Source organism: Mesoplodon densirostris, chromosome 1 (genome assembly GCF_025265405.1).
Source record: "Mesoplodon densirostris isolate mMesDen1 chromosome 1, mMesDen1 primary haplotype, whole genome shotgun sequence".
Classification (NCBI taxonomy): domain Eukaryota; kingdom Metazoa; phylum Chordata; class Mammalia; order Artiodactyla; family Ziphiidae; genus Mesoplodon; species Mesoplodon densirostris.
The window spans coordinates 113466398-113483228 of record NC_082661.1 but is presented as its reverse complement, the minus strand read 5'-3'; the positions used below and the strand labels follow the sequence as shown (position 1 = coordinate 113483228).

The 16831-nt window shown below is 38.2% G+C and overlaps 1 protein-coding gene across 6 annotated transcripts in view; it reads left to right on the top strand.

The window, feature by feature from the left end:
- The window catches only part of ARID4B (AT-rich interaction domain 4B), a 127164-nt gene extending 113006 nt beyond the window's left edge, over positions 1-14158 (top strand). For 4 of the 6 annotated variants that reach the window (XM_060107991.1, XM_060108008.1, XM_060107999.1 and 1 more), the window contains 5 exons: positions 1363-2577; positions 5847-5960; positions 8167-8382; positions 9664-9810; positions 12776-14158. In XM_060107991.1, the coding sequence (XP_059963974.1) occupies positions 1363-2577; positions 5847-5960; positions 8167-8382; positions 9664-9810; positions 12776-12903 (1820 nt within the window). In that variant the 3' untranslated portion in view covers positions 12904-14158. Of the gene's footprint in view, positions 1-1362; positions 2578-5846; positions 5961-6627; positions 6784-8166; positions 8383-9663; positions 9811-12775 lie in introns of those variants that run through there. The other 2 variants (XM_060108017.1, XM_060108027.1) reach the window with 2 other exon arrangements.
- Positions 14159-16831: the final 2673 nt, after the last annotated feature.

The window sequence follows — 16831 nt, the reverse complement described above, 5'->3', positions numbered from 1 at the left end:
ATTTATGTCAGAGGATGTTTTGCCTATATTCTCTTCTAGGGGTTTTATGGTGTCATGTCTTATACTTAAGTCTTTAAGCCATTTTGAGTTTATTTTTGTGTATGGAGTGAGGGTGTGTTCTAATTTCATTGATTCACATGTGGCTGTCCAACTTCCCAACACCACTTGTATAGAAAGTGTGGCAGAAGGGAGTAGAGGCATTAATAAGAGAGAAAATCCTCACTGCTTATACATATCAACGAATGGCATATTATTAAGAGATAACAATAGTAACTATCAGAGGAAATAGTTACAACATTTTGGAGGCTGAGGAGGGAAGAAAAGAGCTTTTGGTGTTTTATTATGAGTCTAAATTTGTTTTAACCATGTATATGTATTGCTTGAATAATTTTAAAAATTCAGTTATTTAGGAACACGTTGAAAAGGTTAAATGTTTTTAACCATCTTAACTGTATCAATTATTTTTTACTTTTAACAAATTTAGCTAAAGAATATACATGGACTTCTCAGTAGAGTGTAGTGTAGTTAAGATTCTAAATTCTGGAGTCAGACGACTTAGATTTAGATTTGATCTTGACTTATTTTAGCTCTTTGGGGTGGTTTACTTAGCCTCTCTAACTCCTAGTCTCCTAAACTATAAAATGGGGCTAATAACACGCTCATAGGGTTATGGTGAGATTGAATGAGATGATCTGTGCAGAGCATTTCAAGGTACCTGACATGTAACAGTTTCTCAATAAATGGTATGTTAAAATCATAATAAAAGCTATTATTTTTTAGTAGTTAATTGAATTTATTTACTAAAATGAACAATTAAGAAATAAATTCTATAGATACATTTATATAAAGTCTAAGTTACTTAATTGTGTTGTTCTTTAAAGCATCTACCGTGGAAATACATTGTTCACAAAATCTTTGAATGATCATTGCTACATTAAAAATGAAGGCTACGCTTTTATAAGAATATAGACTTTGGAGTTAGAACAACCTTGGACTACATCCTAACTCCCCTATTTTGTGCTCATAAATTTGTAGAAAATTCTTTCTTTTTTATAATCAGCTTTACTGAGGTATAATTTACAAACAATGAAAGTCACAACTTTTATGTTTACAATTCGATGAGTTTTGGCAGAAGTATACAGTAGTGTCACTACCACTATAGTCATGATATGGAACATTTCCATCATTGGGTGAATGTCTTCACTTTCTGAAGCTCAGTTTCCTCACTTGTAAAACGAGGATAAAACCTAGCAACCTGGGGTAGTTATAAACATAGGAGCTAATCCATGTTTATATTAGCTGGCACAGAGAAGACATTGCTAGTGTTCTGATCATTCTCATTGTTTTCTCTTTCTTTTCTAGCTTCTGAAAGTTCTGCTGAAGACAGTGAGCAAGAGGATGAGACAGGTGTTCAAGACCTAGATAACAATGGCAAAGAAGAATCTAAGGTTGACCACTTGACCCACACCAGAAATGATCTTATTGCAAAAGAGGAACAGAACAGTTCATCTTTGCTAGAAGAAAACAAAGTCCATGCAGATTTGGTAATAGCCAAATCCGTGTCAAAATCTCCAGAAAGATTAAGAAAAGATATAGAAGGATTATCCGAAGATACTGATTATGAGGAAGAAGATGAAGTCACAAAAAAGAGAAAGGATGTCAAGAAGGACACCGCAGATAAATCTTCAAAGCCACCGGTAAAACGTGGTAAGAGAAGGTATTGCAATACCGAGGAGTGTTTAAAAACCGGATCACCTGGCAAAAAGGAAGAGAAGGCCAAGAACAAAGAGCCCCTCTGCATAGAAAACAGTAGCAACAGCTCTTCAGATGAAGATGAAGAAGAAAAATCAAAAGCAAAGACGACACCAACTAAGAAATACAACGGTTTGGAAGAGAAAAGAAAGTCTCTGCGGACAACTGGTTTCTATTCAGGATTTTCAGAAGTTGCCGAAAAAAGGATAAAACTTTCAAATAACTCTGATGAAAGACTTCAGAACAGCAGAGCTAAAGATCGAAAAGATGTCTGGTCAAGTATTCAGGGACAGTGGCCTAAAAAAACGCTGAAGGAGCTTTTCTCCGACTCTGACACCGAGGCTGCGGCCTCCCCGCCCCATCCTGCCCCAGAGGAGGGCCCGGTAGAGGGGTCCCTGCAGACCGTGGCCGAGGAGGAGAGCTGCTCCCCCAGCGCGGAGCTGACCGCCCCACCGCCCCCCAGTGCCGACGACAAACACGCCGAGGAAAAGCCAGCGGAGGTCAGTGACAAAAAATCGGAATTTCCCAGTAGTGGCAGTAACTCAGTGCTCAATACCCCTCCCACGACACCCGAGTCGCCTTCCTCAGTCACCGTGACGGAAGCCAGTCGGCAGCCGTCTTCTGTAACAGTATCGGAGCCGCTGGCCCCAAACCAAGAAGAAGTCCGCAGTATCAAGAGTGAGACTGATAGCACAATCGAAGTGGACAGTGTGGCCGGGGAGCTCCAGGACCTCCAGTCGGAAGGGAACAGCTCGCCCGCGGGCTTTGACGCCAGCGTGAGCTCCAGCAGCAGTAATCAGCCTGAAGCGGAGCATCCTGAGAAAGGTGAGGCGTGCAGGGCTGCGTTCGTTGCCTTATGGGTTTATAGTATCTCTTGTTACAAGTGTGAGGTGTTTACATGGAGTACTTGTGTGAACGTGGCAGAAACGGAAATTTGGAAGGTAATTTGTTGTAAGGAAGAGTGGAGTGTGTTTAAAAGCTTGAGAAGAACTGAATGTCCTCTGCTTCAGCCGCCCGTGCCGTTTCACAGCGGACCAGACACGTACTAGAAACTGCACCCAGGCCCAAATCCAGACCTACTTGAAAACTCATGATGCACTGAGTGACTGTATGGCGTGAGCAGCTTAAATATATTTGTGTAACATTGTTTTTGCACTTGCCTTGTGCAGTTTCTCACAAACATTTTGATTTACTGACAGACCCCTCCACCCTTAACCAAATACTGTATGTGGGAGGTTGGAGCAACCAGCTCTGCAGGCACTGCTTTCCTCAGACAACCGTGTCAGACTGGTTTTCAAGCCTTTGTAAAGGAATTTGATGCTTTCTTAGATGCAGAGCTTCCAAATTGAAGGACCACTGTCTCTGTTAATAACCTATAGTAATACTCTTGATTTTTCCGTGAAGTTGAAATTAGTACTTCCCGAAAGTATTAGTGCCTTTTTGATGGTGCTGTAGCTGTACTTCTGTCATCATTTTACTTATAAACCACTTCACTCAGGTGTCTTTAAATTAATATGCTCTAGGCTGACACTTGGCTTTGAAACACACTTTTCCAGTATAAAGATACAGCACTAGGGTATGTATTTTATATAACATACCAGATTTTATTATGCTAACTTCAGGTTTTTAGCTAAACTTAAAAAAGAGATAATGATCCAGACCAAATTAGTTAATGCCAAGTTTTCTCACACAAACCTTTTTTTTTCCTTTTTCTAGTTTCCTTGAGATACAATTGACATAACATTATCACACAAATCTTGACTTAAAACATTTTAAAAAATTAAGTAAAAAATATAGTTGCGGGCTTCCCTGGTGGCGCAGTGGTTGAGAGTCCGCCTGCCGATGCAGGGGACACGGGTTCGTGCCCCGGTCCGGGAAGATCCCACATGCCGTGGAGCGGCTGGGCCCATGAGCCATGGCCGCTGAGCCTGCGCGTCCGGAGCCTGTGCTCCGCAACGGGAGAGGCCACAACAGTGAGAGGCCCTCGTACTGCCAAAAAAAAAAAAAAAAAAAAAAAAAAAAAAAAATATATATATATATATAGTTGCAATAAATTTTTTTTTTTACATTCACACACACAGCTACTGTGATTATGTTTGTGTGCCATACTATCTCATGGAACTGAATTATCCAGGCATAAATAGAGTAATCCTCAAAATGAAAGAAGCATTTATCACAGATGATTAGAGAGGCTTTCAGCTATTTCAAAAATATGATAAACTTTTTTTTTCTTATAAATTTATCCATTTATTTTGGCTGCGTTGGGTCTTCTTTGTTGCTCCGCGTAGGCTTTCTCTAGTTGCGGCGAGCAGGGTCTACTCTTCCTTGCGGTGCGTGGGCTTCTCATTGCAGTGGCTTCTCTTGTTACGGAGCAGTCTCCAGGTGTACAGGCTTCAGTAATTGTGACATGCAGGCTTCTCTCTAGTTGTGGCATGCCGGCTCCAGAGTGCGTAGGCTCATTAGTTGCAACTCACGGGCTCTCTAGTTGTGTCATGTGGGCTCCAGAGCGCATGGGCTCTTTAGCTGTGGTGCACCAGCTTAGTTGCCTGGCGGCATGTGGGATCTCAGTTCCCTTACCAGGGATTGAACCCGCGTCCCCTGCATTGGAAGGCGGATTCTTAACCACTGGACCACCAGGGAAGTCCCAGAATTCACTTGATTTTAAAAGTAAAAATGCAAGGGACTTCCCTGGCGGTTCAGTGGTTAAGCCTCCGTGCTTCCACTGCAGGGGGCATGAGTTCGATCCCTGGTCAGGGAATTAAGATCCTGCATGCCTCCCGGCACGGCCATTAAAAAAAAAAAAAAAAGTAAAAACGTAAGTTTTACAATTTAGATTTCGGATTGCCTTCCAGTTTAGCCTACAGTAAGCTTTTTATTTCTTGTAGCTGAAAGTTTCAGAAATAAACTCTTGGAGAGAAATCTGGCAATTGTTTTTAAGATTCTGTACTTTAATATAGATAATATCTAAATCACTTTCTTTATGTTTCACTTTGTTATATTAAAAGAGCATCAGGAAAAGTTATCTATTAGATGTAACCCATTAAAAAAAAAAGAAAACTGAGAAGTTGCAAACAAAACATTTAATAGCCTGTTCCATTTTTTACCAACGAAGCCATGTCTTTTATATTCATGGTTGATTTTACCATTGTAACAGGACTAAGAAACTTTTTTTTAAAAACAAACATGGCATAATTCTATCATGGTATTAATTCTATTGTGTCATTATAGTATCTGACTTTGGAATGGAATAGAGATAAGACTTTATTAATCTCAGGAAAAAGATTACTTTATAGTCTGAGAAACAATGCATATAATTAGGAAGATACAGAAACACAGCAGATGCTGAGGATCAGATTAGTGGCTGAGAAACTACAGTTTGGAGTAGTGATTGATCATTGAAGGCTGGGCATCGGGGAAGGTAGGACTTGGGCTTGTCCTTGAAGAAAGGGAGACATTTATAATATTTTGGAATAACTTCCTGCCAAGAAGATGAAACATTTCTTAGAACTACTATGCTAGATTTGTAAATGGTATACGTGTTAACCATTGCCCTGGGAGCTAATTTATTGTTGTTGTAAATTTATAATAAATAGTCTTTATAATAAATTTGTTATTATACTTGTGTGTACTACTAAAATTTATTCCATTAATATTATGTCATTAAAATTTTCATTAATATCATTATAATACATATAATTACTATTTTAACCTGTAATTAAATCTTAATATTTTGTTTTTATTGAATTTTAACAAATTTCAGCTTTTATTTTCAGCATATACCTTTTTTTGAATTACTAGACTCATAAACTCTCAGTACTATTTTGAGAACTATATTCAGTTTATATCTGATTTTTCTAAGAAGGATGTACATACTTTATCTGCTTTTTAAAAAACTCTAATTATGTGTAGTAATTCAGCTTATTAATGATGATTTATTTTAAAAATTGTAGTAATTTCTATGACAAATTATAAATCTCATAAAGAACAGGTATAGTCTCAGAATTGGTCTATTCTTCTAGAATGTGGAATTAATTTATACTTGGGGCAAGCTTGATTTTATTTTGTGTTACTTAATAATTTCTTTCCCATCAAAGCCTGTACAGGTCAGAAAAGAGTGAAGGAAGCTCAGGGAGGAGGAAGTTCATCAAAAAAGCAGAAACGAAGCCATAAAGCAACAGTGGTAAACAACAAAAAGAAAGGCAAAGGCAGTAAGTGTGAAATCTCTAAATTTTTTAAATATAAAGATAATGGTGGATATGTCTTTTCCCCATTAAGAAAAGGGTATTCAGGATACGGGACAGTTAATATTTTGATTTCGTCTCTAACCAAACCCCCCCCCAACCAAAATCACACAGAAGTCTTTTGATCCTAGGTAAATTCTAGGATTGAGCAGTTTATTATTCAGCAGTGGTACTGATTGCTGATGAATGATCAGGTAATCTTTTAAAAAATAGTAGCCAATATAATATAAACATCAACATCTTCGTTAGTTTTATGTTCAACGGTTCTTTTGCCATTATATATATTACATATTATGAAATGTTTGAATTATATATTATTTTTATTACAAGGAAATTGATTGCTTTGTAATTCTTCCAGGCAAAATCAGCCTGGAAGAGAACAATCAAGATAGCTTTAGAGCTATAAATCCAGTAATTCCCGTGCACTACCTTTATCTTCGGTATCCTAAACTATGTATCTAAGAGCAGCTGTAAGAATACTCTGGTTAAATGTTGTAACTAATGACTTTAGCAGTGATTCTGTTTATCAACCTACAGGAGTATATATACTGTATTTCTCCTGAGAGCTGCACATTTTCTCTCTCTTTTGTAGACAAAGTAAGAAGCAGAAAATATGTAAAGAATTTCTTTTCAGGTGTCCCACACTGACCTCCTGCTGCTCTTCCAGGAGACTCCTGCCACCTCCACTGCCTGACCTTTGCTATCGGCCGGCTTGGCTGCACTTCAGTGCAGAAAAGGGTTATGCGGCCAGTTCCCCGAGGTTCTGCTGAGCCCATATGACTTCCAGGCGGTGAATATGGCATCCTTTGGGGCCCCGGGCGGCTGTGTTCAGCAAGGCCATGAAAGCCAAGCTGAGGCAGACCACTGCATCAGAGTGGGCCCAAGCCTTGGGTGGCTTAGCTAGGAGTTGCCAGGGGTTCCAGAGCAGCAGTGGGGGGACTGGGAAGGGATTCTTTAAACGTATGTATAAAAGAGTGGTGGAGATTCTTTATTCCCAAAACACCACAGTGGGAGGAGTTGCTGTGTGTCTTTCCTATCTGGAACACTTTTCAGGCTTTTAGAGCTTAACTATACTTTTTTTTTGGTTGTTAAATGAAGAATCAGGAAATGAAAATCGATAAATTTGATGCCAAATTGATCACTTATTTGGAGTAACTGACAGGGTATTCAGAGTGTTTTTTATTACACTCTGATGTTTTTATCTTCAAGACTTTTAAATGATGTTCTCTAAGAGGGCTCATCTTCAGCAAGTCAATTAACATATTCATATAATTGAGAGATAATAGCAGTTGACCGCATATTCTCCCATTTTAATTATTGGGCTTACGTCTTTATAAATCAGAATGAGGAAACAGTTTTCTGAGAATAATTTAGTAAAGTGAATTAACTCTCATAGAATCTACAATAATGCTTTGTATGCAGAAAGAGGTAATTTATGAAAATACCAGTTCCATAACCTGTTCACATGTCAAAGTGTTAAGCATTTCCATTCTAGTCCTGAGGTTTTAATCAGCAACGGCAGATGTAACATAATTATTACATAGAGTTCTGAATTTTTTTATAACTTACTGAATATATTTACCAGGGTAAAACTGATGGTTTATTTTAGTCAACAAGCTATGATGTAGGAGTTTCTTAAGGAATCATTGTATGTATCAAAGTTTAGAGTTTATTCCCAAAGAATTCTTTATTAAATATGATGATTGTGCATCACTGTGGCCAAAGGAGTAGGAAAGTGTGACATGTACACAATCTGTACACAGTTTAACATATGAAAGTTAAGAGGTTTCCATTATGAGTCATTTTAAAAGATGCTGTATTCTACTTTATATATATTAACGTAATAGAGTTAAAAGCCATTTAAATAATTACTGTATATTTGATAGTCTACCAGGTATAATGAAAGATTAGTTTGAGTGTTTTTTAAAAATATGTTATTGACAATTCAGGTAAGAAGAGTTTTTGGTTTTGTTTTCCTTAACTGAGATACTGCTGTGTTTATACTTAATGATTTTCCAGGTTTTTAGGCAGGGTCTGTAAAGCAAGTTGTTTACTGTAGTAATAAATTCAAATGGTTAACTTTAAATTGTCCACTGAAATCTGTGACAAGTTCTTTGTTACTTTTCTATTTACTAACACTTTTCTTCTTCTTTTTCTTTTTTTTTTTTTCCAGCAAATAGTAGTGATAGTGAAGAGCTTTCTGCTGGTGAGAGTGTAACTAAGGCTCAGCCTGTCAAGTCTGTTTCCAGTGGAATGAAGGCTCATGGTACCAAGTCTCCTGCAAGGACGCAGTCTCCAGGGAAGTGTGGAAAGAATGGTGACAGGGATCCTGACCTCAAGGAACCTAGCAATCGGTTACCCAAAGTTTACAAATGGAGTTTTCAGATGTGTAAGTGACATATATTAAATCAGCAGTTAAGCAGCAGAAACTGCATCCTAGTAATTCTTGATGCCAGTAATTCTGGAAAAGTGGCTGTAACCAGACTGAGAGACATAATAACCATTCGCTGCAGTGTAGCTTATTTGGATCTTGATTTGAACAGAAAATTGCTGAAAGATAACTTGTAAGGCATTTGAGGCACACGTCAGCGTTGGTGTGTTCTGCTGTGTCAGCAGTTTGCTGTAAAAGCCTGGTGTTGATTGAAGTGGGGAGTGGATGGAGGCATAAGTGAGGCAGAGTCTGCCACGAATCTCTGGTCACTGCAGCTGCGTGATGGCCGTGTGCCACTCCCTTATCCTGCTCCTCACCCTTTTGTATACATGAGAAATAACCATGAAAGATGTTTTCTGAAAAAGAGACTACCGCAGTTTCTCACACAGGGAAAGAGTCTTAGGGGACTAAAAGTGCTTTAGAGTGTGTGAAAGCTTTCCTCCAACCTAAAAGTATTAGAAGAATCTAAAAAAGAACAAAAAGAGGGGACTCCTCTGGCGGTCCAGCGGGTGAGACCCCGCGCTTCCCCTGCAGGGGGCGTGGGTTCCATCCCTGGCTGGGGAAGTTGCATGCACCATGCGCTGCGACCAAAAAAAGTTGATGGGACATGCGTTAAGAGATAAACTTTAAAAAAAGAACAAAAAGCAGACGAAAGACAAAAATTCATCCACAGTCCTAACATTCAAAAAAAATATGCAGGGCTTCCCTGGTGGCGCAGTGGTTGGGAGTCCGCCTGCCGATGCAGGGGACACGGGTTCGTGCCCCGGTCCGGGAAGATCCCACGTGCTGCGGAGCGGCTGGGCCCGTGAGCCATGGCCGCTGAGCCTGCGCGTCCGGAGCCTGTGCTCCGCAGTGGGAGAGGCCACAACAGTGAGAGGCCCACGTACCGTAAAAAAAAAAAAAAAAAAAAAAAAAAAAAAGCAAATTAATATTTTACTGTGGTGATACTGTACACGAATGCGGGATTTTTCTTTTTGGTAAATGTGGAATTTTTAACCTCTATGTTTAGGTCCTGAGATCTTTAATTCTACACACTCATTCATTCAAAAAATACCGTGCATGTGTTAGTGCCAAGCATTGCTCTAGGCTAGGGAAAAAAAATCTTCGGCAAACAAATGTTTACAAGCCAATTTTTAGTTTATCTGTCTTCCTCATTCTACAGCCACACTATATGTTCTCTGTCTTATATATTAAAATTGTGTTCACAAATGCATATTAATGAAAGTTTTAAATTCACAGCGGACCTAGAGAATATGACAAGTGCTGAGCGTATCACAATTCTTCAAGAAAAACTGCAAGAAATCAGAAAACATTATCTGTCATTAAAATCTGAAGTAGCTTCCATTGATCGGAGGAGAAAGCGTTTAAAGAAGAAAGAGAGAGAAAGTAAGTGTTTTTACCTTACTTTACTTAAACATAAAGCAGTTTGCGACTGTGCAGTTGGGCTCATGTGAGTTGTGTTTGTGTATCTTCAGGCAGGCTCTTGTATCCCTCTGGCTTATTTTCCTCATCTATAAAGTGGGAAATTTTATCTAAAGAAACAGTTATCTCAAACCATAATATTCACTTTCACGGAGCTTACAGTCTGCTTTTCTGCCAAAACTAATAATATTTCAGACTGTGAGGAGACTAGAGCAGTGTTAAGTCAGTGATTGGGTGGGTTGCGTTAGATTACCAATGGCTGGGACATTTTTCTTTGAGACCCGAATGACCAGAGGAAGTGAGAGAGGTTAAAATATCTGAGGGAAGGGCGTTGTCTTAGTTTTCCGGGGCTGCCGAAACAAAGCTCAGGTCTACCTCGGAGATGTTACGGATTCTTTTCCAGACTACCACAGTAAAGCAAATATCACAATAAAATGAGTCACGTGAATTTTTTGGCTTCCCAGTGCATATGAAAGTTGTGTTTACACTATATTGTAGTCTGTTAAGTGTGCAATAGCATCATGTCGAAGAAAAGAAACGATGTACGTACCTCAGTTAAAAATACTTTATTGTGAAAAATGCTAACCATGATCTGAGCCGTCATTGTGATCTTTTTGCTGGTGGAGGGTCCTGCCTCAATGTTGATGCTGCTTACTGATCCGGGTGGTGGTTGCTGAAGCCTGGGGTGGCTGTGGCAGTTTCTTAAAATAAGACAGCAGGGCTTCCCTGGTGGCGCAGTGGTTGAGAGTCCGCCTGCCAATGTAGGGGACACGGGTTCGTGCCCCGGTCTGGGAAGATCCCACATGCCGCGGAGCGGCAGGGCCCGTGAGCCATGGCTGCTGAGCCTGCGCGTCCGGAGACTGTGCCCCGCAACGGGAGGGGCCACAACAGTGAGAGGCCCGCGTACCGCAAAAAAAAAATAATAATAATAAAATAAAATAAAATAAAATAAGACAACAAGGAAGTTTGCTGCATCAAGTGACTCTTCCTTCCATAAACGGTTTCTCTGCAATGCTGTTTGAAAGCATTTTACCCACAGTGGAACTTCTTTCTGGAATTGAGTCAGTGCTCTCACACCCTGCTGCTGCTCCACTAACTAAGTTTATGTAATATTCTAAATCCTTTGTTGTCATTTCAACAGTCAAATAAGTTCACTGTCTTATATATGGGCATGGTTCATGGCATCCCAAAGCAATTACGATAGTAACATCAAAGATCTGTGCTCACAGATCACCATAACAAATACAATAACATCATAATAATGAAAAAGTTTGAAATACTGTGAGAATTACCAGAATGTGACACAGAGACACAAAGTGAGCAAATACTGTTGGAAAAAATGCTGCAATAGACTTCTGGATTCAGGGTTGCCGCAAACATTCAATTTGTGAAAAACACAGTATCTTTGAAGGGCAATAAAGCAAAGCATACTACAACGAAGTAGCCTGTATCACAGGCACAGTTATCTTGGGAAACTCTTCGACTGTGTGTTTGGAGAACTAGCTACTTTTAGTTCTAAGAATAGGTCCCAGAGAAGAATATGTGGTCACAAAGAAGTTTGTTATGGTAATATTTATAATAGCAGATAGAAATCATTAACTTGTATTCTCCAATAATATATGGCATTAGTGAAAAATAAGTAGACGTTTAAATTTTTATTTATAATGCTCAAAGTATTCATTTGATGTCAGTAACAGCAAAAGACTAGGAATTAAATTAGTTACAATTCATAAATATAGTGGAACACTATTCAGCTTTGAAAAGAAAAAGAGGTAAATCTATATATGTACTGATAAGGAATCATCTCCTCAGATTGTTAAGTGTAAAAACCAAGAGTCAGACTCTATACTGTGCGTCCACTTGGGTTTTTAAAAGAGAAGTTACTAGTGTTTTCATTTTAAATGTGCATATCATATCTCTAGATTCTACGGAAAAAATTCCTCTAGAACTGGGGTTGCAGACATTTTCTGTAGAGACAGATAGTAAATATTTGGGGCTTTGTGGGCCTTGTAGTCTCTTTAGAACTACTTGACCTTATGGAATCTGCCATAGGCAAGATGTAAAGAAACGGGCATAGCTGTGTTCCAATAAAATTTTCTTAACAAAAACAGGCAGGCCAGATTTGGCCCTGGGGCAATAATTTGCCAGTCCCTGTTGTGGAGTTTTAAAGATTGTGAAGCAGCTGGTAACAGTGGGGAGGGGATTTGGAGGCTTAGGAGGGTCCTGGATGAGAGGGAGATTAGCTTTTCCACCTTAATATCCCAGCACTGAATGATTTCGTTTACTTTGTGCATGTATTCCTTAAAAAATAAGTTTTCAAACACTGATTTATAACAGTGAGAGAATTTCTTTGAGGAAAATAACTAATGTGTCATTTGCTTTGTAAACCAAGCGTAGGAAAATGCAGTAGTTATGATGTGATGTGTGGTAGTAGTTATTTTTTCCCAACTTTAAGAAGCAATTAGCTTTCCCTTCTCATCACCATTTAGTTTCATAAGGAACTCCAGAAGCAGAAACATACAAGAATTGGGAGGGGGAAAAAGATGTGGGGATGGATTACAAATTTTTCCTGTTGAATTCAAAGATCTTTTTGGCATTTGTTTCATTATTACGGAAGTCTATCTTTTGTTTTATTTCCATGTCTCTGTAGACTGAGAACACTGTTCATTTTCCTCTTTGATCCACGCAAGAGTGTTCCCTGGTCTGTCCTTTGTCGTTGCTTCTCCTGTGGTTTGGCAGTGCCTCCTTACTTGAGATGCACTAGGTTTTCCTTTCTTTACATCATGGTCTTGTAAGAATTGACTGCTCTCGTAGTAAGCTAAATGATTTTGGAGAACACAGCAGAATTTTAGTTTAGAGGACGAGTGCTTTACTTCCTTCTGCTGTTGTATGTGCGTGTTATTAAGCTGTTGGTTTCCCTTCGCCTTAGGTGCTGCTACATCCTCGTCATCATCTTCACCTTCATCCAGCTCCATAACGGCTGCTGTTATGTTAACATTAGCTGAACCGTCAATGTCCAGCACGTCACAGAATGGAATGTCAGTTGAGTGCAGGTGACAGCAGGACTTGCTAAAGCACTTTGCACTTAATGGCTGTTGAGAGCCACGTCTTTTTTTATACTGCACAGTGGCACAAAAAAAAAAAATCAGACAAGCACTATTTTATATTTAAAAATTGTTTCTTGACAAGCTGACTTGGCACTTAAGTGCACTTTTTTTATGAAGAAAAAGTACAATGAACTGCTTTTCCTCAAGCAATAATTGTTTCCAACTTGTCTGGGAATTGTGTGTCTGGTAACTTGAAGGCCTTCCACTGTGGCAAATGGAGGCTTTTCACTGCCTGTAGAGACAATACAGTAAGCATAGTCATTGGGCGGCCACAACATGTTAAGATAACTTACTGTATATGTATTCCCTTGTATTTTGTTAAAGCTGGAACATTTGATATTTTTCCATTTATTTATGAAAAATATGAACCTATTTTCATTTGTACAAGCTAATTGTTTTTTAAAGCAAGTCACCTTAGGGTGGCTTTAATTGTATAACTCAAGCACATGTAATAAATTCAGAACCTGCAGTTAACAGGATATTAGACATCAATCCTGATAACCAAATATTAAAGATTCTCTTTAAAAAAAGACTGAACATGTTTACAGGTTTGAATTAGGCTAAAAGGTCTTGCAGTGGCTTTTCACGCCCCTTCAAATTGGAATGGAACTACTGTACTTTGCCATTTTTCTATAAATCAGTATTTTTTTTTAATTTTGATATAATACATTGTGTGAAAAAAGAAAATGGCTAATAAACTGTATTAAATCTTAAACAATGTGTAAAGATTGTACTTAGCCAGTTCAAAGTGTATATTTATTCATAATGAATTATAACAGTTATATTTTTGTGTTTTCTTGTAAATGTTTCTTTTTCCTTAAATACAGATAATTCATTTGTATTGCTTATTTTATTATGAGCTACAACAAGAGGACTTCAGGAACAAGTAAACTTTATCGGTATGGTTCAAGGCTGTTGCTATGAACTGTCTCAAAAGGATGGCTGTTATTTTAAGTATAAATAGCTAATCGGGCTGGTAGGCCTATAAAAATTAAATGCCTTGTATAAAATCCAAAATGAGCGCAAAATTGTTTTCACCTGTATTGACTTTATGTTGTATGGTTCCAATCTCTGTTCTGTTTGGCACTTGTATTTAATTCTACACCTTTGTAAGACATTTGTATATTGCGGATGTGTTCATTCAAGCTATTTAATATCTGGCACTGTTAATACACAGTACTGTACAGACTGTTTTACTGTTTTAATTGTAGTTCTGTGTACTTTTTTTGAACGGGGCTGGCATGTTTTATTTGTTTTCTGGCAATACGACGTGAGAATTTGGAAGCGTTTTGTTGTAGATGCTAACGTGTCAGAATCCTTTACATTCAACTTTTCTAAGAAAAGCATTTTCAGTCTTGCAGTGTGTGCTTACAGTAACTAATTTTGTTGAAAATGGTTTCAAGTTATTCAGATTTGTACAGGACTGTAAAGATTTGTTGACAGCAAAACATTGAAGAAAAGCTTATAGAATAAAAGCTATAAAGTATATATTAGGATCTGCAAACAATGAAGAATTATGTAATATATTGTACAAATGTAAGCAAAGGCTCTGAAATAAAATGCCATAGTTTGTGAATCCTTGATTTTGTTTCTAAAAGATTAAGTAATTTTAGTTCATTTCTGTCTCTGATGCCTGACCGAAACATATATCTCCAGCATGTATTATCAGAAGGAGTAAAACTGACATCCAAAAAAGGGAATATTCTGCCTATAGGAATTAAAAGTCCATTAACCAGATTTATGTACAGGATTTGTTAAGCATCCTTATATCTTTGCATACACAATTTAGCTTGAGTCTGAAGATGAATACTTCTGACTTGGAGGTTTGTCTAAAGAAGAAAACCAAGATTTTTTTCTTTAATGCTTGAAACCATTACTAGCGGCTTTTTTTTTTCCTTTTCTTTCTTTTCTTTTTTTTTTGGTCTTTTAATGTAATTGGACCTTTGTGGCTCTCTTACACTTTCAGTGCACTCTACCCCATTGCACTTTGGAATCATCTGGTTATTGTTAAAACACTCGTAAATACTCCAGCCCCACCCTCAGTCATATTTAATTGGTCTGGGATGGTACCTGGATGCTGGTCTTTTTTTAAAGGTGGCCAGTGATTTTAATACTCATCTGGGTTGAGAACCACTGCATCACTCCAAACCTTTAAAATCAATAATCAGGTTTTCTGTCCCGTTTAAGAACTTCCCACCAAGAGAAAATTTTTTCTTTAAAACAAAAAGGAAACTTTTTTAAGGCCTAAAAAGCCCAAATGTGTATTTTTGATGTACCTTTGTGATGACCCTTTATTTTCACAGAAATCAGTTTAACGTTTAAGGGATGAGTTTTAAAATCTATAGAATAGTGCTTCTCAAAATGAGGTCCTAGAATACTGGTCCCTGGAAATGTTCTGGGAGTTTATTACCAAACATATTTTAGAAATGCTATATATAGCACATCCCCTTCTTAGAGTTTCAGTGTTCGCATGTTAAGAACTTTAAGAAGTTTTTTTAAGGAAGTTTTTTCATTTAACTTACTGCTTTTAGACTTACCTGATCATGAAACCTGTTTTTTTTTTTTTTTTTTTTTTTTTTTTTTTGCGGTACGCAGACCTCTCACTGTTGTGGCCTCTCCCGTTGTGGAGCACAGGCTCTGGACGTGCAGGCTCAGCGGCCATGGCTCACGGGCCCAGCCGCTCCGCGGCATGTGGGATCTTCCTGGACCAGGACACGAACTCATATCCCCTGCATCGGCAGGCGGACTCTCAACCACTGCGCCACCAGGGAAGCCCATGAAACCTGCTTTTCACGGAACTCCCAATATCACCTACTTGTTAGGTTACAGAAACAGTGCTCTAAAGGAGAGTGATTTCAAACTTTTTTGGAGTTGAGGTTTATACCCTTGGGCTTTTCTGCCTATTTCTCTCTTCCTCCCAGCTTCTCCGGAGAGTTTGAGAATTTCATGGCATTACTAGAATTTGACTTAAGTCTTTCCCTGGTCCCCTAAACTACATTTTATCTAACTAGTTTACAATCTCTAATAAAATTAAGATGGTACTTTTTTTTACAGTGTTCTCCAAAACCTTTTTTTTTATTCCTACTGAAATAACCTGAGGGTGAGGTCTTGTTAATTTTAATAACCTGGGAAGATTGGGGATGGTGGACCAGATTCCAGAAACCCCTAACATTTTTTACAAAATGTATTTGTATTTTTTTTTTTAATGAAAAGAGCCCCTATAAGTTTAAGAAACTCTTCAAAGGGGTTAGTGATCTCTAAATGGTTGGAAAGCAGTTCTTAAGAACAGTGGGAATCATTTTTTAACTATCTCCAACCACAGTCTCTTTCATACTTATAACCTTTTCCTCTAGAAGTGTGTGCTGCCTTTTATTCTTTGTGAGTCCATTTCTTCACCTTTCGTCTAATTTTAACCTACTATTTAGGGATTTTTGTCTAACGTCATATGATGGGTTTTGTATGTATAAGATGTAAATCCCCTGGAGGAATAGTTTCATGGTTTAGTTGTGGAGGTAATAGATACCTAAGAGATCATAAAATTAAGCACTAAATTGTATGGGCAGGGAAAACACATGCGTTAGAGTTTAAAGAGGGCAGTGTATGAACATGAAAGGAATGTGATGACTGATGTGATGGTGATATGGAGGAGATGGCAAACCTTGGCATTTAACTGAGATCCATCTGGAAATGGAATGCGTAGGTAGTCTAGAGTGGAGAAAGACCAGATTCAATGACATTGTGGTGTTCCAGAGAGGAAGTGATTCTTGGAATAATGCTAGGGAGAGTGAGGAAGGAATCTGATTGGAAGACATGCTGAAAGAAAAATGAGTAGAATGTCTTCATTGGACAGTATAGGATAGATGGAGATGCTAGAGTTG